Raw genomic sequence first — 22872 nt, forward strand, 5'->3', positions numbered from 1 at the left:
CTTCTCTATGCATGCACACAATATACATCCCCAAGAATTTCGCAAAACTGTTACCATCTGAGTCAGAGTATTTTTTCCTTTATTCCCAGTACTTTCAAAATTTACATTTTCCTATACTGATTATTCCTTTTATAAAGAGAAACAAAAGCAATAAGAAAAAATTTGATAAACTAAAATTCCTCAAGCCCCCACCCCCACCCCCAAAGAACAGCATCGGGGGTCCACGTCATGTGGGTGTGTAGACTAATGGGGGGACGGGAATCAACCCCCTAAATTAAGTGTCTAGGCACTACGGTGCATGCCCGAAGCTAATATTAAATAATACTGAATGTCAACTGTAACTGACAAAAAATAAAAGGTAAGAGTTAAAGCAATCCCCACTCCCTCTAAATCTATAGACCCAACTACAAGCAAATTAAAGGGTCCGGGTGGTCGGAGCAGGTGCAGTGCTGAGACTCGGGTGCGCGGCGGGGGTCGCACCACACTCCCGGCAGCTGACCTGCCCCTAGCACGTCCCCAAGCAAATGCAACCCCGCGGCGGCACGTGCGCGCGACGGTCGCCCGGGGACTCTGCAAACGGAGCCGGGCGCGGGCAAAGTTCTCATCCCCGCGGGACGAGTGGTCCTGGGGTCTTCAAAGGCGGCCCCCGCAGGGCCTGCGGCGCCGGCGGACACACTTCGGGTCCCCGTGGGAAGGGCGGGGCCCTGGGCGGCGGCGGGCGGCTGCTCATAAGGGCGTCCCGGGCTCCCCCATCGGAGGGGAGACGGCGCGCAGCGGAGGCGGACGGCGGGCTCGGACCGGCATGCTCGCAGCCTCCGTCCTCCGCCCGGCCCTGCTGCTCTGCTGGCTCGCGGCCCCGCGGCCTGCCTGGCCCGAGGCCCTTTTCCACAGCCGGGACCGCTCGGACCTGGCGCCGCCCCAACTGCGCCGGGCCGCGCCCATCGCCGACCTCCGCGCAGCGCAGGTAGGGGGAACCGAGCCCGCAGGTGCGGGGCCGCGCCCAAACCGCCGATCGCACAGGGTAGAGCTGCTGCCCCGCAGGAGCCTGGGCCCCACGTGTAACTGGGGTGGTGGCATGACGCACGTGTGCGCTGGGCTGCGTGGCGTATACACGTCGGAGAACACGGGTGTGAAGTACGCCGTCGGCCGGGGCCCGCGATCGGTGCATTTCTCTCCCACAGCGGTTCCTGTCCAAATACGGCTGGGCAGAGGGTCCCCCGGGGGCGGCGTTCGCAGCCCCAGTGCCCCAGGGCCCCCGCCGCGACCGGCCACCTGAGGGTCCCCCTGGCGCCGCCCTGGCCGAGGCCCTGCGCAGATTCCAGAAGGTCAATGCGCTGCCCGCCAGCGGGAAGCTAGACGCGGCCACGCTGGCGGCCATGAACGGGCCTCGCTGCGGCGTCCCCGACGCGCGGCCCCAGCTGCAGGCCACAAGCCCCGCGCTCCGGACCTTGCCGCGCCCGCGCCCCAGGGCCCGCCCGAAGCGCTTCCTGCAGACGCTGCTCCCAGGGCCAGGCTGGCAGCCCAAGGGCCCCCCGCAGGGGGCAGGCACCCTGGCCTTCGCCAAAAGGACCCTGACCTGGAGGCTGGTGGGGGAAGGCTACAGTAGCCAGCTCTCCGTGGAGGAGCAGAGGTACATCTTCCGACTGGCCTTCAGGATGTGGAGCGAGGTGATGCCCCTGAACTTCCGGGAGGACCTCATCGCCCCGGCGGCTACCGTTGACATAAAGCTGGGTTTCGGACGAGGTAGGAAGAACGAAGACTTTGCGCCCACCCTGTCCTCTCTGCAGGCAGCCGGGGCCCCCTCTGCCTCCGCCCGTAGCCCGAGGTAGGGACCAGTGAGCGCGATGGGAGCCCCGGGTGGAACAGGCCGCCTAGGGGAAGCCCAGCCCAGCCTGCTGCTGCCTTAGACCCCGCCGTGGGCAGAGAGCAGAGCCTCCTGGGCTCTTCTGAGCTGGCACCTGTCTGGGCACGGGCACACTGCAAGCCCTCTGTAGATGGCGCTTTGTCACCACTCCCCGGGAAGGGTGCCGGCATGTCACCTTGCAAAAAGCCCAGAGGGTCTCACCGGGACATCGGGGCAGGTCAGCCCTGAGCATTGCTCCCAGGGGCTCAGTGTGCTCCTCAGGGCACAAGGCAGGCGGGGGTGGCCCTCCAGGCCCCATCTCGGTGCTCACGGCTGTGCCCAGTGACCTCCTGATGCAAGAAGCTCACAGGGCACAGGTGGCCGAAAACCTACACAGATGCAAGGGCGTGACCGCCGGGCTGCGGCTGCTTCTCCTCCTGGCCGCCCAGCTGCGGGTCCCGCTCGGTCCTGGTCTCCTCGCGCGCCTCCAGCTACCCGCGCCCACCACACGCCCCTGCAGGCCCGGAGAGGAGCCGCCTCCCTCCCCTTGGCTCGCAAGCACTGGGTTTGTGTCCTTAGACTTTATAACAGTTTATCAACAGCCACGCCTCACACACTCCTCACGCTTTGGAGTTGGTCCAGGGGTCGCTGCCTCTGCTAGGGGACCCTGCAAGCCCCTGGAGCCAGGGAACCCCACAGGGTCTGTGTCCCCAGGTCCCGCCAGGTAAGGAGTCTGTGCAACGGGCACTCCCCACTCACCAGGACCACCTCCTCCCTCTCCCCCGGCCAGGCCGGCACCTGGGCTGTCCTCGGGTTTTTGATGGGAGCGGGCAGGAGTTCGCACATGCCTGGCGCCTGGGTGACATTCACTTCGATGATGATGAGCACTTCACGCCTCCTACCAGTGACATGGGCATCAGCCTCCTCAAGGTCAGTGGTCTCAAGCTGACCATCATGACGAGCGGCACCGGGCAGCGCAGTGTGGGCCACAGTCTGGCAGGCCAGGGCCTCTCCGCGGAGGTGTCCCCGTCCTGAGAAAGCTCCCTCCTCCTCCCCAAGCACAGCTCCTCCCCAGGCGCAGCCTGCCCTCAGGGTGGGGGGAACGCCTGGACAGCCAGGGTGGCACTGCCCCAACAATTTGCATTCCCTTCTAGGTGGCCGTCCACGAAATTGGCCACGTCCTCGGCTTGCCGCACACCTACAGGGCAGGGTCCATAATGCGGCCCAATTATGTTTCCCAGGGCCCTGCGTTTGAGCTGGACTGGTCAGACAGAAAAGCAGTTCAAAAGCTGTATGGTAAGACTGCTGGGCAGCCCGTCCTTGAGGCCGACAGTGCGTTTGAGGACCCCCGCACGCGTTGGGCCCGTGGCCCCCAGAGCAGCTGCCCTGAGGCTGTGGGGCATCAGTCCTTAGCGAAAGGCAGCCACGCTCAGACTAGGCGCATGGAGTGCGAAGCACACTCCTGTGCATTTTGTCCCTCCTGTGTCCTCTCTTGCATGAAATATATTCCTTGGACAGGGTGGCTTTTTAAATTCAAGTGCCCCCCACCCACCCACCCACGGGCCGTAGCATTCCCACAAGAGCCACAGGAGCTAGAAGTAACTGGTCGTCTGCAACCTCAGACAGAGAACAGCGTGGCCATGCCAGGATAAGCTTTAATGTCTATTTGACTGTTCAGGCCGAAGGGCCACTGGTTAACTATTTAATGGAAGTGAGGGAAGATTTAGCACTGAGGCTGCAGGGAAGGAAGCCACCCTCCACTCTTCCACCGGAAACAGGGACCGTCCCCACTTCCGTGCTACTCAGACCGTCCTGATGTCGGCACGCGGTTCCTGTGGAGAGGAACGCATGCCAGGACGCGTGGGTCTCCCTCAGTGAGCGTCTCCCTCATGTGTGTGCCCAGAACTCAGCTTCTTTGCTGCAGGGAAGTCAGAGCAGCCATCAGACGAGGCATCAGCTGTACTTAGCGTGATCATTTAACTAGCCTCCTTTAGAGAGGGATCGGAGCACTGCTAATAATGAAGCCAGGATAATTCCCGTGCCCAGACGGTTGCGGGCCTCCAGGGTCCCTCCTGCTCCCTCTACTCAGCCAGGGAAGACCCACTTCCAATCTTGCAGTGTCCGGCTTTAAAATGTCTTAATAGAAATCTTCAGCCTAGCAACGGTCTCTAAATCATCCTTGGAAGCAGGAACTGTTGGTTTTTGTGCAAGGTGATGGGTGGCCAGAACTTTTTCTTTTTTTTAAGGTTCCTGTGAAGGCGCATTTGATACTGTGTTTGACTGGATTCGCAGAGAGCGAGACCACCACGGAGAAGTGACAGTGAGGTTCAGCACGTATTTCTTCCGCCACAGCTGGTACTGGCTTTACGAAAATCGCCACAACCGGACCCGTTATGGGGACCCCCTCCCCATCCTCACTGGCTGGCACGGAGTCCCAGCGCAAAGCATGGATGCCTTCGTCCACGTCTGGACATGGAGGAGAGACGAACGTTATTTCTTTAAAGGTAGAGGTCCTGAGCGCGGCTCCCTTTCCCATACTAAACATGTGCTTTCAGAACAGACGTCCTGAGCCTGGACTGGGGACGCTCCCGTCGGGCTCTTGGAGGTGCTTAGTTTCTGTCTGTCCCATCAGACTGTGGATTCCGTGTGCATGGGGTCGTGCTGGGTCCCCGACCTTTGCCCCCAGGCACCAAGCGCATCAGTGAGTGAGGCAGTGAGTGAGGGACGGCTCTGTGGGCTCAGAGGTCCTCGCCAGAGAACAGTAAGGAAAGGCCCTCCCTACAGAAGCTTGGACCTGGTTCTGAAAGGCACCCCAGACGCCCGCAATAGGAACAGTGTGTTTGAAGGGGTAGAAGGAGCAGAGCTGGTCACTGTCACCTAAAACCACTGGAGCCTCCCCGGAGTCGGGGCTTGGCCCAGGCTGGACAGAAGGGTAGGACCCAGGGTGGTGTGTGGGGGGAGGTGGGGGGCAGGGGGAAGCCATGGGGGGCTGGCCCACAGCCCTAGCCCTGGGAGTGAACGAGCGGATCAGTGTGACAGCTGAGCCCAGGGTGGGGAGGAAGGGCCCTCACACAACAGGATTAGGTTGCAAAGACAGGGTCAGCCCCAGCACAGAGGCCGGGCGTCACCCTGCAGGCAGCGACTGAGGAGCCAGTTTCTGGGCAGGGAGGCCCCGTTTTTGCAGGAGACAGGAGTGGATGTGGGGCCTGCGGGTCTTGGGGAACACCGGGAGCAGCCAGGCCAGCAGGCTGCCTTTGCTGACCAACCAAACCCACGGAACCTCATTATGAACACGATGCTGTGGTTACTGCTTTTTCTCCCCCCTTCCTGCCTGAACCCTGGTAACGGATCCATGTTGCTTTGGGGGCTCAGAGCGTGAACAAGGCGACAGCCAGACCAAAAGAAGGGGGTGTGCAAACTTTGCCGTGAGAAATCCAGGAATAAGTTCAGTCTTCCTTTTCCTTCACATTACACACAGTTTTTAGTTCCGTTGCATTAAGAAATCGTCTCAGGCAGACGTCGGTAGTTTAGATACTTCGGAGCTGGGAGGACATCTTCCCGTGGATTAAGGCGTCCCGAACAGCTGACGTTGGGAACGCCCAGTCTCTGGGGGGGCCGAGTCCAGCAGTGATTCGGGGCCTGGGGAAGCGTTGGCCTGGGGCAGGACCTTGTGGGTGCTGGGTCTGTAGGGGAAGCCGTCTGCTTCGTCGTTTCCTGCAATTTAACTGTAATAAACCACGGTGATTTTTTTATGTGTTTGGCTCTCAGGGAATCAATATTGGAGATACGACAGTGACAGGGACCAGGTCCACACAGATGAACAAGGGAAAAGCTACCCCAGGTTGATTTCTGAAGGATTCCCAGGCGTCCCAAGTCCCCTGGACACAGCCTTTTATGACCGAAAGAAGCAGCTGATTTACTTCTTCAAAGGGTCCCTCGTAAGTGAGGCTTTGCAGCCTGGTGGCGCTTCTCTCATCCCTCGCTGAGATTTTCAGGTGGCTGAGTTGTCAGTTAAAAGCTGTGCTGTTGCCCCAGACCAACAGAGCAATGGCAGACCAGCCCATCGTATGGAAAATTATTCAGAACTTTAAGCCCAAAGAATCTGGTGCGAAGACAGATTTACCTCCCTCATTGCTCTAAATCAGCGGTTCTCAACCTGTGGGTTGCAACCCCTTAGCGGGTTGAACGGCCCTTTCACAGGCGTCGCCTAAGACCATCGGAAAACACATATATAATTACATATTGTTTTTGTGATTCATCACTATGCTTTAATTATGTTCATTTTGTAACAGTGAAAATACACCCTGCATATCAGATATTTACATTACGATTCATAACAGTAGCAAAATTATAGTTATGAAGTAGCCACGAAAATAATTTTATGGTCTGAGGTCACCACAGCATGAGGAACTGTATTAAAGGGCCATGGTATTAGGAATTTGGAGAACCACTGCGTCTCAATCAATGACTTTCCAAAAAGCCAGTGTTGCTCTTTGCTTTCCAGGTGTTTGCATTCGACGTGAACAGAAATCAAGTCCTTGGTTCTTACCCGAAGAAAATGACGGAAGCCTTCCCGGCGGCAAAGCCCCGGGACCACCCGCTCAGGGACATAGATGCTGCGTACTACTCCTACGCACACAAGTCTGTCTTCCTGCTCAAAGGCAGCGCGTACTGGAAGGTGGCCGGCGACAGGGACAAGCGGCAGGGCGCGCAGCTCCCTCTCAACAGCCTGCTCCCCAGGCAGCCTGTCTCCAAGCAGTGGTTTGATGTGTGTGACGTCCACGCCTCCACGCTGGACATGTCGTGAGGGGGGCGAGCGAATGGAGAGCCCCAGGGTTCTCTTCTAAGAGAAAAGGTCAGATTTCTCTCACAAAGGAAACCCGCCAGATTTTCAGTAACCTAAGCGAATGGGGCTCCCTAGGTTAAAACCCATGGAAAAAATGTTATTGAACTTTTAAAATACTTGATTTAAAAAACAATTGCTCAGGCAAAAAATAATTTTACAAATTTTAGAAAAGTTAAAAGAAAAAAAAGTGCAGAGGAATCAGTCTTCCACGGTCGCTAGGGTTCTGCAGCCCTGTCCCCAGCACAGCGGCCCCCACCCCGACACCGACTTCCAGGGGAGCCGGGAAGGCAGCTGTGGGGACCAGTCACCGAAACTGCCGCTCCGTAAGGGTCCTGCCCAAGGTCAGACGCACTGGCTCGTTATGCCCCTCCTCTCCTCACCCCAGCCCGGTGCCCTTATACTCTGCCCGTTCCTGGGGTGCCCTTTATTGGAATACAGGTCTGTATTCCAAATGGACCTGAAGAGGCAGCTTTCTGGCTCACCCCCTCCAAGCAGGAAACACTTTATATGGAAGTTTATTTATGTTGAGGGCTAATTGGATGTTTATGTTTCCTGTATCGGTTGCCTCAAAAGAGAGGCACTTTGTCCCTTTGACTTTCAGATAACAGCTTCTTAGCCCAAACAAACCCCCCCGATGTCATATGTAACGATGGGGACAGAATCTGGCCTTGAAACTAGGGAAGATTCAGAAGTCCCGCTGATCAGGCCCAAACACTATTCTTTCACAGGAACAGCCAGAACACAGCACTTTAAAGCTTTAATTTAAATTAAATCAGCAACTTATAAAACACTTTAAAGGCACCTTAGGAATTGCATACTATTGCTCAGACAAGGGAAGACAGCTAGGATTTGTATCTTCTTGCTTCGAACTTCCCTCAACTGCAAGGCTGTCCAGCCACGTCAAGCAGCGCCCACAGCCAGCTTTTTACAGAATTCATTCACCCACGGGCGCGTCCCCACCAGGCGCAGGGTTAGCAGGCGGAGCCGCTTTCCACGTTAGTCAAAACCTGCAATGTTTCCACGATTAATTTTTGAAAATCGATGCAAACCTGTCCCAAGAACAAGGCAAATAAACAACAAGGAAGTGGCCAAATGGCAAGACAGCTGTGCCGGCGCTGACCAAGGGCCGTGCTTTGTCGAGGCGACCACCCGAAAACCTCAGTTCGTAAAGATGCAGCTTAGAGCAGGTCGGCCCCAGTTCCCTGGCGCAGCGCCGCAGGGGGGCTGCCAGGCGGGGCGTAGGACCTTCGGCGACAGTGGCCCACAGGTGGCGCTGCAGGCCACACCTGGCTGCGGGCTTGGAGGCAGGGCCAGCCATCTCCGACGACGACGTCATGCACAGAAACCCAGCTGTCACCTGACAGGACCAGCACAGCAGGCCGCCCACGCCAGGAAAGGGAACAGGTGGTGCACCTGTGCCCCGGGGCGGGGCCGCCCAGCAGCAAGTACTGAGGGTGACGTCCTAGGGAGACTTCAGTGCGTGGCAGAAGCTTGTTTTTGTCGTTTTAATCTTTACTTTGTAAAACTTATTACTCAAACAAGTTCACATCAAAACTCAATGTGAAGAGTGTGAAATGGAAAAAGACAAACATAATTTAAATAAATAATTTATTTATTCAAAATAGTTTTCTTACCTTATTCACAGTTTCAAGTTTAAAATAAAAAAAGGAGGGTAGTATCTATTCTTGATCACTGCCATACAAAGTCAGAGAGGACTGGACCCTTCGGAACATGCACTAATACAGAGAACTGCACAGTGGCTAGTCTTCGAAACAGCCCGCGCTGCAGCGTAAAGAGGGCAGACTCTCTCCGTGCTGTTAGGAGGGAACACTGTAGACTTAACCCACCTGAGCCACCAGAGCCACCTGGTTACAAGTTCCCTTGACCCAAAGTAACATTCACCTGAAATAACTGTGTGAAACCCACGGACCTTAAACAAACTTCACGAACACCGACACAGGTAACTGCATCCCAGCAGGTCGATTAGCATGAGGCCCCAGGCACCCTCACGGGAGGGCACGCTGAGCGCGCCAGGCAGACGCCGGTCCCAGCGCCGTTGCGAGCAGCCAGGGCAGCCGGCCCAGCCTGCCTTGCCGTGGCAATGAGCGCGCCACGTCTGTGCAGCGGTGCCCGCTGGAGTGGTGTTTCCTGTGTATTGAACTGAACGGAGCACCGAGGGGGCAGACGGCCCCCGAGTGCAGAAGGCACGGCTGCATCTGCGCAGCGGGGCCCTGGCGAGTCACTGAAGGGCGCCGCCCCCTGCGAGCTGGTCCAGCAGGTGGATGAGAACATCAGTTCTCTCCAGGAGACTTGTGTTTCTGTTAGCCGTAGCTCTCAAAAGCTGGGAGTAAACTTGCTTGTTGGTTTTGAGGGCTACATCTTCTTCCATGTTATTGCTGGGTTAAAAAAAACAGGACAAGAAAGGCGTGACATGAACAGCGAGGCCCACCAACCGTCCACAAGGGGACGCCAACAGTTAACAGCCAGCATCCCCTCTCCCAGGGAAGCAGCGCCCTGGGAGTGCCTGTCCCATGCCTCCTTGTCGAGCTGCTGCTGAGGACCTGTCCTCAGACGTCCATTTCAATGCCTCAGCTGGAACTGACGCTCCTTACTTCTACACACATCGGGCGCCGAGTGTGCACCGGGAACCGCTCCTGGCTGCAGGCGGCACAGACCAAGGTCCTGCCTACACACCATCACCTGCGTTCTATTGGGGGTCGGGGGGTGGGGCATGCACTAAACAGGAAGACACTGGAGATAGAGGGTCCTCGGACGGGGCTGACCAGCACACGTGTGAAGCAACCGTGGGGCTGCTTTCCCTGGAGCGAGGACTACCTTGGACTTGAAGCCCCGACCCTGACTCACAGAACTGCTGCACCTCAACTGATCTGTCAGCGCATCCTGTGTGCGCAGAGGGCCCCTCAGCTGCTGGGTCCCAGGCAGTTCCGTGCTGAGCAGGATGCCCCGAGACCCTGGCCACCCAGAGAGGAGGTAAGAACGATCCGCCCCTTCACAGACACCCGCGTGCCTCCCACACGCACGGCGCTGGGGAAGACTCCCACTAACAGCAGTGTGACCCACCTCGTCTTCTTTTTGCTTGGGGACAGCAGCTTGATGGACTGAAGGAGCAGGAACGACAGCCGGGACTCAAATATGCTGAGGAGCTTGAGCACTTCTTCCCGATTCAGACCAGGAGCAGGGTCGGCGGCGGGAGAGGTCTCATCGCTCTTGGGCTAAACACAAGACGTTTTCTCACCCAAGTTCCCCAGCAACTCAAGTTCATATGACGTGACGGACTGAGTGTCACTAATCCAGGAAGCTCTCCACCCAACAAACAGCCAGCACCCCGGAGACCCCTTTTGTTAGGGAAGCCCTGTTGGCGGCAGCGGGAGAGGCTGCGACCAGGCCACCTTCCCCTCCTCTCCTTACTCTCCCGAGATCTTTTTAATAAATTAAAACACAACAGGAAAACGTCTCACGCCAAACAGGTGTCCCGAGGGGGCTCAGGGAGGCTTTCAGCAAGGGCAGCGGCAGCATGGGTGCTGGGTGCCGGGGTGCTGGCAGACCAGAGAGGCCTCCCCGGGGAGCCTGCTCGGCCCTCACACCGCTCCCCCGCTGCCCCGCTCCCCGGCGGTTTAGAAGGTACAAGAGGGCAGAGGCCTCTTCTCTCTCCTAACAAACCAAACACAACACACACACAAAAGGAAAACTCTGAACAGAGACTCCACTCCCAGGGCCTTACTAACCAAGGTCTATGTGGTCATTTTCAAACGTAAAAGTTACACTTGTAGCCCCAGCCACGTGGCTCACTTGGAGCATCATCCCATGAACCAAAGACTGCAGGTCTGAGTCCCAGTCAGGGCACAGGCCTGGGTTGCGGGTTTGGTCCTCAGCTGGGGGCGTGTACAAGAGGCAACTGACTGATGTTTCTCTCCCTCTCTCTCTTCCTTCCCCTCTCTCTAAAATCAATAAGCACGTCCTCAGGTGAAAATTTTTTTTTAAAAATACACTTTCAAAGTAAAAAATAGTTAATAATAATCCCATCAGTAAAATGTAATAAGCCACTGTTATTGCTCTTATGCAGAGGTGATACATGTGTGTGTGTTTGCACATACCAGGTGGGGCAAGAGCAGGCTTACAGTTGTGAGTACGTGGAACAGTTTAATTTTGTATTGTTATTAATTATATTATTTTCCACAAGAACTGTAAGCCTACTTTTGTTGCTCCCTGTCCACACACACACATACACACATGCACCCCGCATACCCACTATAACATTCATCCCTTGGCATCAGATACATAAGAAACAAAGATAAAAAGTACTTTCCCCCCTTACCTGGTCCAATTCCTCCACAAGCTCCTTTCTGATGAGCTGGAATGCGTGCTTGGTTCTCACCATTATGTCCAGGGCCCCAGAGAGCGTTTTTAACTTTCCAACATTGCTATTCTGACCTTGAGGATTAAACACAGCACAGTCATTTCTGTAAATATAAATCTAGACACCCATTCAATGTCAATGTGTTAATAAAAATTCTGCCTTTCAAACACTGTAAACAGCGCTCAAGAGAAGCCCAACAAATCTAAATCCAACTTCTCCTTCGTCATTCTCGCTGGAGAGAAACAGGAAGTCTGGACACGGAACAGACAGTCGCCGCCTCCCTGCCTCGCGGCCTGGGTCTGCCGCGCGAGAACACGGCGCTGTGGAGGGAGAGCCGGCATCTAAGTGCCAGGTCAGGGGACCCGCGGGCGGAGGCCGTGGGCCACCACCAGACCAGCTCCGCGGTGCTGCTCAGGGCTCCGGAAGCACCTACCATCAGTCGTCCTACGTGGAGAACAGACACACCGCCTTTCCGCGCAGAGCAGGCCGCCCGGCGGAGCCAGGACCCGTCTGCCCTGGGACCTGGGAGTGTCTCCCCAGCCCCCAGGCACCACACGGCACCCCGGCCCCGCTCCGGGGAGCGCACACTCCGTGGTGTGCGCGGACGTGTCGCCGGGAGTTAACCTTGTCCTAACAGACCTGGCCTTTGCCTTCGGCTCCCAGGGGGTGACCTATAAGCCTGGCACGCCCTGTCTGGTAGGGGTCTGTGACCTGGGAGACCCTGGGCCACACTGGACAACCTAAGAATTGCTCTGGGCCCCGCGACGCCCAGAGCAGCCGGAGCACAGGGCAGCTGTGCAACGGTCCCCCAGGCAGGCTGCTGTCCCATGAGCCTTGGGGCCCTGAGGCGTGGGTGAGCTTCTGCGTGGGAAAGGCTCTGTGCTCATGAGGGCTCATGGGCTACATTTTAACATCTAGTCACTGAACATAACCTAATCCCTTCCTCCATGTTTTAAAAAGCACTTCAAAAAGTGTATATTTCTAAGCCCTGGCTGCTGGGGCTCAGCAGATTGAGCGTCGGCCTGCGAGCCAAGTGTCGCTGGTTCGATTCCCAGTCAGGGCACGTGACTAGGTTGCACGTCGGGTCCCCAGTTGGAGGCGCAAGTGAGAGGCAACCACACAGTGATGTTTCTCTCCCTCTCTTTCTCCTTTCCCCTCTCTCTAAAGATAAACAAACAAACATAAAAAGAAAAGTGTAGACTTCTGGTCTCCACCCAAAGTCATGGTAGGGAAAAGGAGAAGACAACTCCCCAGACAAAAGACAGCAGTCCTCACACCCAGAAGGGCCCCCCGGGCGGCGCACATAGGCCTGAGCCGGGAGCGTGACACTCACCGGCCATCTGGAACTCTGCGAACGCGACCCTCTCCAGCTGCACCCGCAGCAGCTCGCACGGCGTGTCCTTCAGGAGCTGGAAGAGCCTGGCGGCCTTGCCGTAGTGGAGGTCGGCCAGCACCCGGTGCTGCTTCCTGAGGTGTTCGTCGCCGACCTAGAGCCAGGGGGACGGGCAGGGAGCAAACCCGAGGGCATGGGTTGCACAGCAGCGGCTTGGCCAAGCCCCCACCTGGGTCACTGAGTGCCTTACGGGGCTGTCCTCTTCCTGAAGTCCTACAGTGTCAGCCTTCACACTGAGGGCTTCCACCACTTTCAGGTAACACACTACGCTCCATCCCACACACGGTTATGCACTTGTCTCCGCACTGCCTGCTGGGAAGACAGCTCTGCCCTCACTGAACTGTCTTGGACTCTTAGGCTTGCTTTTGCCACCTGGGCAAACCTGAACATCGGTTGGCGGCCTCCTATGGGCAAAGGGGGAGAGCTGAGGGCCAGCACAAGGTGGAAGGAAATGCTCTCTGGTGAAGCTGGCCCTCAAAAGACATTAACCTCAGGATAAAGGCAACTCAGAAATAAACCCGTGCCCTAAGCAGAGTGCAAGATGGATTGTCTTGCTGAGAAAGGGAAATCAGCAGGACAAAAGTCTACCCTGAGACGCTGTAAGCACAAGCCTCCGGGCAGAAGCAAGGCCACCTCTCAGGAGGAGGGAGGCAGGCAAGCGGGTACCTTCAAGTGGGGCCTCAGATCATTCTTAGAAACACATGCACTTGCATACCAGGACTCGTGTGCAAGACTCTTCATAGTAGGTTGTTTCTAACGGGCTCAGACTGAAACAACCCTAAGGTTTAGGGATCACTGAATGGATAAATAAGCTGAGATGTAATCATCCCATGATCATTGAACTGAAAAGCTACACACACCAATCGGGAAGAATCTCAGAAACACGATGCTAACTGAAAGGCAATGAGGCCACAGGACAGTACGTAGAGAATGATTTGTTCTATGACGTTCACATGTAGGTAAAACATGAACACACTGTTTAAGCAGTAAAACACAGAAAAAGTGTGGACAGAATAGAAAATCAAGACAGTGGTTACCCCGGGTGGGTTTGGAGGGAGACTCACAGGGAGGGGCCCACAGGGGACCCATAGAGTACTTTCCGCTCCTTAACCTCGAGGGGAGGTATGCAGGGCTTCCCTTTCAGCATTCTTTAATTGCACACATTTCCCGCACGTCTCCTATGTGCTTTTATGTGCATGCTATTTCACAATCAAAGGTTTAAGAGATGGCTATTTCAAGATTTACACAAAACTGTTCTTATAAAGCCTAACTATGTCTTACAAATCAAAACTCTACCCCCAGGCAAATATATAACTTTGCAAACTAAGTCCCAATCACTTGCAGTAGAGAAGAACACGTGGTAGAAGGAAAGCGGGGCAGGTGCCTACATGCCACGGGTGTTCTAAGCGGCCAGCGGCCGGAAGTCACGTGGAACGCACACGGCCACGCGAGCGAAGCACCCGCACCCCGGGTGGCGGTGGCAGTACCTGATTACGCAGGCAGCTGTGGTACATGGACGCCAGCCTGTGGTGGATGGTGGCCGCCCGGTACTGACACAGCGGCTGTCGGGCAGACGCGGAGTCGGCGTCGCAGTACTTCAGCGACTTCATCATGGCCTCGCTGACCTCTTTTTCAATCTATTTTTTTTAAGGGACAGGCAAAAAGAAAATAGAGAAGCTGATAACTTTGTGTAAGAAGTTTACAGACATGTAAATACTGCTTGTCAGGGAGAAGACGTCCAGCGTCTGTTGAGAGACTATATAAGGCCGGCAGCTTCCTTTCCAACCCAGCGGACACCCGTACCTGCTCCTGAGCTTTCCTGGACAACGGAGCGTAGTCCTGCTGCAGCGTGGCCATGGTGAAGTAAGTGGTGGACAGCTCCCAGTTCACGGAGTCCCAGACGGCGGGGTGTACATCCCGGGTCCCCAGGGACCTCAGTGCCTTCAAATAGTAATCCACCGCCTGGGAGGGAGGAGGGTACACACACGCCACATCACCATAAAACACTCTTCCAAGTCGCCCCGAGGTGAGCTTGGCTTGGGGAGGATGGATAAAAGCACATTAGGACGAAGGGAACCAGGAAACCACTGCAGCTACCGCAGAAAAGACAGACAAACCCCCAGGTCCATCCCTACTCTGCCCCGAGCCCTGGCACTTTCTGCCCCTTGCTGATACGTGAGGATGCATGGTCTCCCTTTGTTTTCTTTGAACGAAAACTACAGCTTACATAACAAGTGAACTAAAAAAAACTGATGAGTCCGAGGATAAAAAATCTGCCGGACGAGACTGTGAAAACAAGCAGCTTCTCCGCGCGCCGCCTCCCCGTCCCTGATACAGGTGGTCACACTCCAGCCAACCCAAGCACACCCGACCTCCACCAGCAATCACGTCGGCGTTTCTTGTATTTACCTACGCCTTTTCTGTGCATAGGTATCCTTAAAGAAAAGCACAACCAGGTCTTTTATTCTAAAACTGGCCATGCCGTGAACCTTCTCCACTGGGGTCATGCATCCAGTCTGAAGGGCACACTTCCCCGTCATCGGGAAGCAAAGCCTTCCTAGGAAGCCCTTCACGGCCCAAGTGGCAGAAAGCAAAGCAGTTACCACTCACAGTTTTCCGAGTGTTCCCAGACCCAAAACTGAGTGCACACACGTTTTTATTTCATTCACCACGATCAAAACGCTTCATTGCGTCCAGTTTTACGTAAAGGGTAACTCTTAGGACACGTCAGGGCACGTCTCACTAATGCCTGCCCAAAAGCAGCGGAGAGAAAGCCTGGGTGTCAGACGCCGTTCCCAGCTCGGGGCCCAGTGTGGCTCCCGGGAGGAGCCTGCCAGCCTCTCCTGCTGTCCGGCGCGCAGTGCTGAAAACAGGCACCAAAACAGGCCTTTTACAGAAGACACCTTTGAAAAAGGGGGGATACCTGCACTCCACTAAATGCCTCTCGTTTTCGCGTACCCTCTCCAACACTGAATGTTACCACTTGCCAAAAAGAAATTCGGTGATTTGATAAAAGAAACTTTTTAAATTATCCATAAAGTTTAAATTTTGACATTTTTCTCACACATTAACCATTTACTTGTATGACATAGACGAATTTTTTGTTCAAGGTTATTTCTTCTATTGGGACAGTTTCTTTTCGATGACTCCTAATCGTTACATATCAAGGGTTTACGAACCTCTGGTCTGTCCTGTGTGCTACAAATGTTTCCATTCAATGGTGTTATGCTTCTCAATTTTGCTTTCTGTTGTACCCTTAAAAAACTTAATCTTGGTACATTTAAATTTATCCATCTTTTACTTCTTGATTTCTGCTTGTGTTACGTTAGGGAAGTCCGACCCATCCCATGAAATGGCCTTCCCATAGTCTCTTCTGGTGCTTTTGGTTTAGCCTCTCATGTCAATCTTTAATGCATTTGATGTTGACTCTGGTTAGGCCACCACACCCGACAGGATCACCATGTTCTAACCTACCAACTCAATGTCACCTTCAACACTAAATGCTTAGTACCCTCGGGCCTATTTCTAAGGGAGTTAATGGTCCATAGAGTCCCGGGCCATTACCAGTTTTCACTCTTTTGGTAGGAATGGGTGAGGTCCCACCGTAAGCAAACGTGTTACCTTATTATAATACAGGCCTTCCTCTGGTGAAAACTCCCGTTTGAACTCGTCACCCGCGCCACAGTGCGCCTGCGCACAGATCCGCATGAGCCTTCCCGTGTTACAGAACAGAAGGGCCGCGTTTGTAGCATCGCCAATTGACTCAAAGTTGTGAATTCCTTTTTCAAAACAAGAAAAGCTCTTCTTCCACAGCTGCTGCTCTGCAGCACACACGCTTCTGCTCACTTTATGAAAAAAGAACAGAACCCGTGTGAGCGGACGCCCATGTGAGCCACAGGGTCTTGACGCAGTCACGAGGGGACAAGGGCAGCAGCAGGACATCTGGGGACCGCCCAGCATGCCGCTCTCGTCACACCTGCCAGGTGCCGAGCCGCGTCCTCCCCCCCCCCCCGCGAGTCACGTGGAGGCGAGCCCTGAATAGAGGGGCAACCGAGGGGCAACGAGGTTGGGGCCCAAACCCAACGTGACCGGTGTTCATATAAGAGGCACCGCCGACACCCACGGAGAAAAGACACGGCAACGAGGTGGCCAAGGTGAGCGCCCAGGAGAGAAGCCTCAGAGGAATCCAGCCTTGCTGGCACCCTGACCAAGCGCGAGAGACCGACGTCTGCTGTGGACGCCACCCAGTCTGCGGGTGTGGGTCACGGCGGCCTGACACGGCGTCAGCCACAGCCCTCTGCAATGCCGACCAGCACGCAAATCAAGCCACCTGAGCAAAGCGCTGCTTCACGAAGGTTCAGAGGTGCGCCTGTGTTCTCTCATTCCCCTAGGTCTCTGACTACCCCTTCTAGTGCTCCTGCACCGACTTCCGCCTCCACGGCACTTTAAAAGCACAGGTGCTTCTCTCTCTCTCCATATATACAGATAAAACAATTTATACAAGTATATATGAATGTGCGCATATATATAAAGCCGTCTTTTGACAAAAGCACAGGCTATCCTGCTGCCACCACACACCCACTGGACCCTACAGCTCTGGCTCCTTCCCAACGCTGCCGCTCCGTCGGGACAGCCTTCCCTTTCCCGGACTGCCTGCTCACGTCCTGCGTGACACGTGCCGATCTGCTCAAGCTGCCCCTTCTCCCTGAAGCCTTCCAAGCAGCCCACGACCTCGACAAACTTCCCCCGTCCCGCTCCTCTGCCGCACTGCACCTATACTTAAGGGCGCTGTGCAGAATGCGCTCATCTGTCTTCTCGCCTCAGGGAGCTGCCCAGCCGCTGCGTGTCCAGCAACAGGCCGGCAGAGGCTGGCTGTCCAGGTCACTTCTGACTGACCAGAAGGAGAATGGAGGGCACTGACATGATGCTTTCCAAAGGGAAATACTGTTTTTTCCTAATTTTATTTCCTGAGAGTTTAAGAATAAAAGATTTTTTTAAAGATTTTATTTTTAGAGAGAGGGGAAGGAGAAGAAGAAAGAGAGGGAGAGAAACAGTAACGTGTGACAGATACATCAATTGGTTGCCTTTCACACGGGCCCCGACTGGGGACCTGACCCAGAGCCCAGGCACGTGCCCTGTCCGGGAATCGAACTGGCGACCTTTCAATTCACAGGCCGGCACTGAAACCACTGAGCAACACCAGCCAGGGCAAGAATAAATACGTTTTTAACTGAGTACCCATGACCATAAAATCACATGCCACGGGTCCTTGCTTGAACCACATAAAATCAATTGATTTTCTAACAGAAGAGGCAATAAAAGGATACTCACCTACTCTCTCGCTCTGCAGTGCAGCAGCCTGGTTCATATAAAACACGCCGATCTCATTCCTAATGTTGCCCATCCTCTTCAATACTTGAACATAGTGTTCTGGGTTCTGGCTTTTTAAGTCACTAAATTGCAAGATCTCATTAGCAGCCTCATAGCATTTACAACTGACTGAAAGTTGACTTTCTAAGTCCGTAGACAAATCAGTGGCCCATGCAAATCCTTATAAGAAAAAGAAAGGAAACATCACTGTGACTCATTTAAATCTTACTTCCTTAGTATCTAAGTAATCCGAAGATAATAAAATTAGTGGAATATAGTATAAACATACTAAAATTCAATCAGTAAAACTAAAAACTCATGTTTCAAAGTAAAGATCTCTTTAGTCAGAAAACTATTTTCTTGGAACATTAACGTTTGATTAAAATCATTTCCTATGTAAAAATACCAAACACTTCTCACAACCCAGATTTTACCAGGTGCACTTGCTTATTGGTGCAGGCCTGACGTTGTCCACCAAGGGTAAACGTTTCCTCCTTTTATCAGTGGGAGCTCTGCTTGCTACCAGGGGCAGTTAGGTGCACGACAGCACACGCCTGACGCACTGAGGAGGTCGCTGCATGGGCTCTCAGACTCAATGTGCTGTCCAGCGAGGGCCGGAGGAACAAGTGCAGTGTCCCGACCTCCAGGGGAGCGGGGCAGCACCCCCGCTGACAGCGCTCAGATCCACGAGAGAACGTCAATACTCAGTCAGACTGCCAACCCTGAACTAAGTTTAAAAAATGATCTGGGTCTGAGCACCAGGAATTACCCAGAAGGTAATGCATCCACTTTCACCAACGGTCATTCCTTTTCAAAAGAGACCCTGGCTTGGTCAGCTGACCCCAGGGCGACCTGGAAAACCGCATGAAAAGACGAGGGCAGAAGGTCAACAATGCCACTGTCCGAGAGCTTACTTTGCAGCTTGTCCTAGTTGTGGAGTCAGGAATTACACAATACTTCAAAAGCGTTTTATATATAAATACACAGAATCATGCGCAACATTAAAATTAAGAAGGAAATGAAACAGAACAGCAACATGGCCACGCGGACACTTCCGCCTGGCGAGCGCGAGCAGGCCGGTGGCCCCTGAGCTGTGGCCGCCCACCTTGGCAGCTGGTCTCCCGGTGCAGGCTGTGCAGGATCTCCTGGTCTTCTTTGGTCTGGTAATTGAACTCCTCCAGGTGCGCGGCCCTGTTGTTTGCGTTCTGGGCCAGCATCAGCTGGATGTCCCCGCAGAGCGTCAGATACTGGGAAAGAAACAGCAGCACTTCGGAAAACATGTTGGTGCAGAGGCAGCAGTAGGTGTCTGTGGGGAAAGAGTGAAAAGGAGGAGAAAACGGCATTAAAAAGTGATGACAACCTAGGTATTAAGAAAATCTGTTACCAGCTGGAAGCTTTGTAACGCAGTACCTGCCCTAGGCTATTTTACGTCAGGTATCAAACGGGGCTTCACCTATTTCCAAATAAAAACCACGTTAAACCACTTAGAGCAGAAAATGAAATGCCAAGTAACATGCAAGATGCAAAAGGGTTGTTTTAAAGTTAAATTTTACAACAGAAACAGGATAACACTCTACTGCGATTCAGCCGTCTCCTGTGCCCCCCACCAATGCCTGCTGGGTACATCCATTTACGATGACCTACCGTGGCTCTGCAAAGCTAATTTAATGTATCGTAACGCTCGTCCATACTTCTGAAGACTCATGGCAGCATCGGACAGGACATAATAGGCCTTTGATGACTTGAGAATCAGCTGGAGTTTCATTTTATGTTGCCAGGAGCCAGGGATCATTCCAGATTGACTCGCATAGTTACCCTTCTGAAGGGAGCCCACTAGGACACAGGGTGGGGAGAAAAGGCAGCACATTTTATTTGAATATACGTCTCACCGTCAAAAAACAATCTGTTTCTTCACAGAAACACTCCGGGCTTAGGTACCACTGTTGCAACAAGACTGGTGAACACCTTGGGTTTGCTACTTTACCACGAGGGGAAGGAGAACAGCAGTGTTGCAACAGACACTCCTTCGAGGATCCTGAGGCCTGTGAGTCCCTGTCAGCTGTCATTCTTTCAGGGTCACTGCCATGACTCCATTCACAACTGCCCCCTGCCTCCCTTCTCTAGTCTACGCATTAACCTGCCAAAAGGTGACCTTCCTAAAGCACAGCTTTATCAGGCGGAACCCCTGTTCGAAGACATGGCTTCTTGCCACTCCCTAAGTGCTGCAGGGGTTCTCAGCCCACTCCCCCAGTCCTGCAGGAGCACCTCTGCCCACGCCCTCAGCTGCACCGGCCCCCTCGCCCCCGGCACCCCACCCTGCTGGCCGCCAGCGGGAGCACGCTCGGCGCCCACTTGGACGCCTGCCCTTCCGAGCTCCTGTCTCAGTGGGCTCTTCCTTCCATCAGGGATATTCCCTTTTTAAAGCCCAGCGTACTCCCACCCTCTTCATCCAACGAACAAACACCTTTGCGCCAGGAACCCCGCCGGGCCCCAGAAACAACGGCACGAACTCAGGCGGCCGCTCTCCTTGAACATGCCCTGACTGGCAGCGGGGACAGGCGGGAACACAAACCCCAGGGAACAGTGTGACTTCAGGGGCAAGAACAACATGCTGCGGGAACCGCCCTCCCCATCTCCAGCCTCAACATCCCCCCCACCTCCCCGTTTTCTTGATCAGCTCCAACACATGAGTCTTTCAAAGCAACACAGAGTCTCTGCCGGGGGGTCACGTGTGTGAGAGGCACGGGGAGGAAACCAGAGGGGCATCCTGGCTCGCACTGTGTCCACGATAAAGCTGTTGTTCCGCCCGGCTGACGGGGTATAAGGCAAGTGTCGGGGACAAGGGGTCAAGGACCTCGGGCTGGGGCAGAGGTGGGCATGGAGGCGCTGGACATGAGCAAGGGTTCCCGAAGCTCAGAGGGGGTAGGAGGCAGGAAGAGACAGAAAGGCCTTTCAGGGGAAAAAAGCCCATGACAGAGGCACAGACATCCTGGTGCGGGCCCCCTCGGTGTCCGTAGTCCCAGCCTGGTCCGTGGGAAGCGCTACACTGATGCTGGGGAAACGCGCCCTCCCCCACCCCGCTACGTCCGTGCAGTGAAGACCCCAAAGCACTCGGTGTTATTTCAGACACACAGACTTTCAAAACCATCTTGGGAAACAACTGAAACTGATTTTAAACAGGGGGGAGGGGTAATATTGTAAAAGAAATGCAACTTAGAGTAAAATAAACAAGAAACTCAGACTTTTATCTCAAGGCCAAATGTTCTTCCCAAAGTGATGCTCCTGAGGGACCCATCGAATAACTCCCAAGCCACATTTCTAGCTTACTCAACACCCCAAGGCCGTACTAGCCGACTTTCCAACTGAGTGCACCACTTCCTCGGTGCTGGGGGGGCATCTCAGCCCCCCTCCCCATTTAATCCATCAACGACCCTTTCAAGGAGGCACACGTGTTATCTCCGTTTCAAGAGGAAACAAGGCTCCAAACCGTGACCAGCATGCCCGAGCAAAGCCAGGGTTTGAGGCCAGGACGTCGGGCTCCCGTGTGCACCTCTCCTTCCTTTTCCTTTTCCTTTTCCTGTAGATTGACTAGGTCTACTCTAAGACACTGATCGCTCTAACTGAGGGAGGACTGTCTCAGGAGAACCCTGCCAGGCTGAAGGCGTCAGTCCCACAGTGGGAACAGGGAGCGGCAGGGTCCTTATCTTCTTACCGGAGGTCCCTGTAAGGACTAAAACGGCCCTGCTCGGTCTCACGTCTGGAATGAAGGGTGTTTTCCCTACTTTCCACTCACGTGCTGTCCTTTTTCTGAATTCCGGTCAACAAATGCCTTAACTGAGGAAAGTCTGCTACTGATAAAGGACTCGTGTATTATTCTACTGAAAAGGCCTGATTCACACATCAGTGCAACTTACTTTTGTCCAAAAACAAGGCCATCTGCTTCTCCAGACCCTCAGGGCCCCCCCTTGCAGATTCATCTTCGTATTTTAGCGGAATTGGGGTGTTGGGGTCGGCGGCAGGCAGGTCGCTTTCTCTCTTAATGCTGCTATCCACAGACTTCAGCCCCTTTCAGGAAAGGAGAGACATTTACTGCACATGCAGCTGAAGGTCAGCTGGGGACTACATATAAGGCGCTATCTGGACTACTGAAGACATTCAGGAGAATTCATGTTTTGAAAACAGCTCTTAGAAACTACATTTGACCTGAAAGAGCTGGGAAAACTAATTTTCACTTTATGCTGAAAGAGGAAAAATATCACAGCAGACTATCATGCAGACACCAACAAATAAGTGTCATCTGCATACCAAGTACATATTTTACTGAAGCAGTGAAGACTACACCCGAACTCACCTCCAGAACGTAGCTGAGCACAAGTCTACAGCGCTCTTCTGTGTCATGACAAACTGGAAACGCACAACTGGGCTTCAGAAACAAACATTTAGAATGGTTAACATGCAACCAATGTGACAAATTCCCTAGCTCTCAGCTCCTGGGAATCTCTAAACCTTGGCAAAATCAGTCATTTCCAGTGTGCTTGTGTATCAGCTTAGTGAGATACTGAGGTTAATGCAGCGTTCTAACGGCAGATTAAACTGATATAATAACCATCATCAACACAAACCCTGCTTAACAAAAAGATCTTCCAGCATACAATGTCACTGTAATTTTAAAAATTACTCTATTATGACAAAAAAGTAGATGTGAGTAGCAATGTTTTAGATAAATATACACCCAATCTCATAGGTCAACTCAGCTTCTAATTAACACTGACACTTGGCAGCACAGATAACAATATCACCAATTAGCAGTAAGGTAGCAACAATGGTCTCATTGTGCGGCTTCGATGCTTAATCGGGGGCAAAGCCAGTCAGCCACCTCCGTGAACCTAGCGGTGTCACGTGCAAGGCCCTGCCAGCGTGGTATTGCGGCCACTCCCATGAGGCTGGGATTGCTGCTCACCGGACAGAGGAGCGGCAAGCACAGGTGGGCGGTCTGTCCAAGGGCAGTGAGGCAGGCTGGGGCTGGGGCGCTGAGCCATGCT

General features: G+C 54.0%; 2 protein-coding genes across 3 annotated transcripts in view; one reads left to right on the forward strand and one right to left on the reverse strand.

Moving 5' to 3' along the window:
* Positions 1-802: 802 nt before the first annotated feature.
* MMP21 (matrix metallopeptidase 21) lies at positions 803-6650 on the forward strand. The gene is made up of 7 exons (XM_090279575.1): positions 803-964; positions 1182-1743; positions 2634-2773; positions 2998-3139; positions 4090-4347; positions 5612-5781; positions 6348-6650. The coding sequence occupies exons 1-7, from the start codon at positions 803-805 to the stop codon at positions 6648-6650; spliced, it is 1737 nt and encodes a 578-aa protein (XP_090135701.1).
* Positions 6651-8280: 1630 nt separating this feature from the next.
* The window catches only part of EDRF1 (erythroid differentiation regulatory factor 1), a 30626-nt gene continuing 16034 nt past the window's right edge, over positions 8281-22872 (reverse strand). For both annotated transcript variants that reach the window (XM_090278695.1, XM_090278694.1), the window contains 12 exons: positions 22182-22253; positions 21745-21895; positions 19475-19663; positions 18936-19136; positions 17792-18010; positions 16082-16305; positions 14264-14422; positions 13948-14097; positions 12401-12554; positions 11026-11141; positions 9771-9922; positions 8281-9085 (listed from right to left, as the gene is read on the reverse strand). In XM_090278695.1, the coding sequence (XP_090134821.1) occupies positions 8929-9085; positions 9771-9922; positions 11026-11141; positions 12401-12554; positions 13948-14097; positions 14264-14422; positions 16082-16305; positions 17792-18010; positions 18936-19136; positions 19475-19663; positions 21745-21895; positions 22182-22253 (1944 nt within the window). In that variant the 3' untranslated portion in view covers positions 8281-8928. The remainder of the gene's footprint in view (positions 9086-9770; positions 9923-11025; positions 11142-12400; positions 12555-13947; positions 14098-14263; positions 14423-16081; positions 16306-17791; positions 18011-18935; positions 19137-19474; positions 19664-21744; positions 21896-22181; positions 22254-22872) is intronic.

This window comes from Furipterus horrens, unplaced genomic scaffold, assembly GCF_987537825.1.
Source record: "Furipterus horrens unplaced genomic scaffold, mFurHor1.1.pri manual_scaffold_5, whole genome shotgun sequence".
Lineage (NCBI taxonomy): Eukaryota > Metazoa > Chordata > Mammalia > Chiroptera > Furipteridae > Furipterus > Furipterus horrens.

Coding starts and splice junctions, on each gene's coding strand:
- MMP21 (XM_090279575.1), top strand. CDS start 803: ATGCTCGCAGCCTCCGTCCTCCGCCCGGCCCTGCTGCTCTGCTGGCTC. Junction 2,774..2,997: donor TGGGCATCAGCCTCCTCAAG/GTCAGTGGTCTC, acceptor ATTCCCTTCTAG/GTGGCCGTCCACGAAATTGG. Junction 3,140..4,089: donor AGCAGTTCAAAAGCTGTATG/GTAAGACTGCTG, acceptor CTTTTTTTTAAG/GTTCCTGTGAAGGCGCATTT.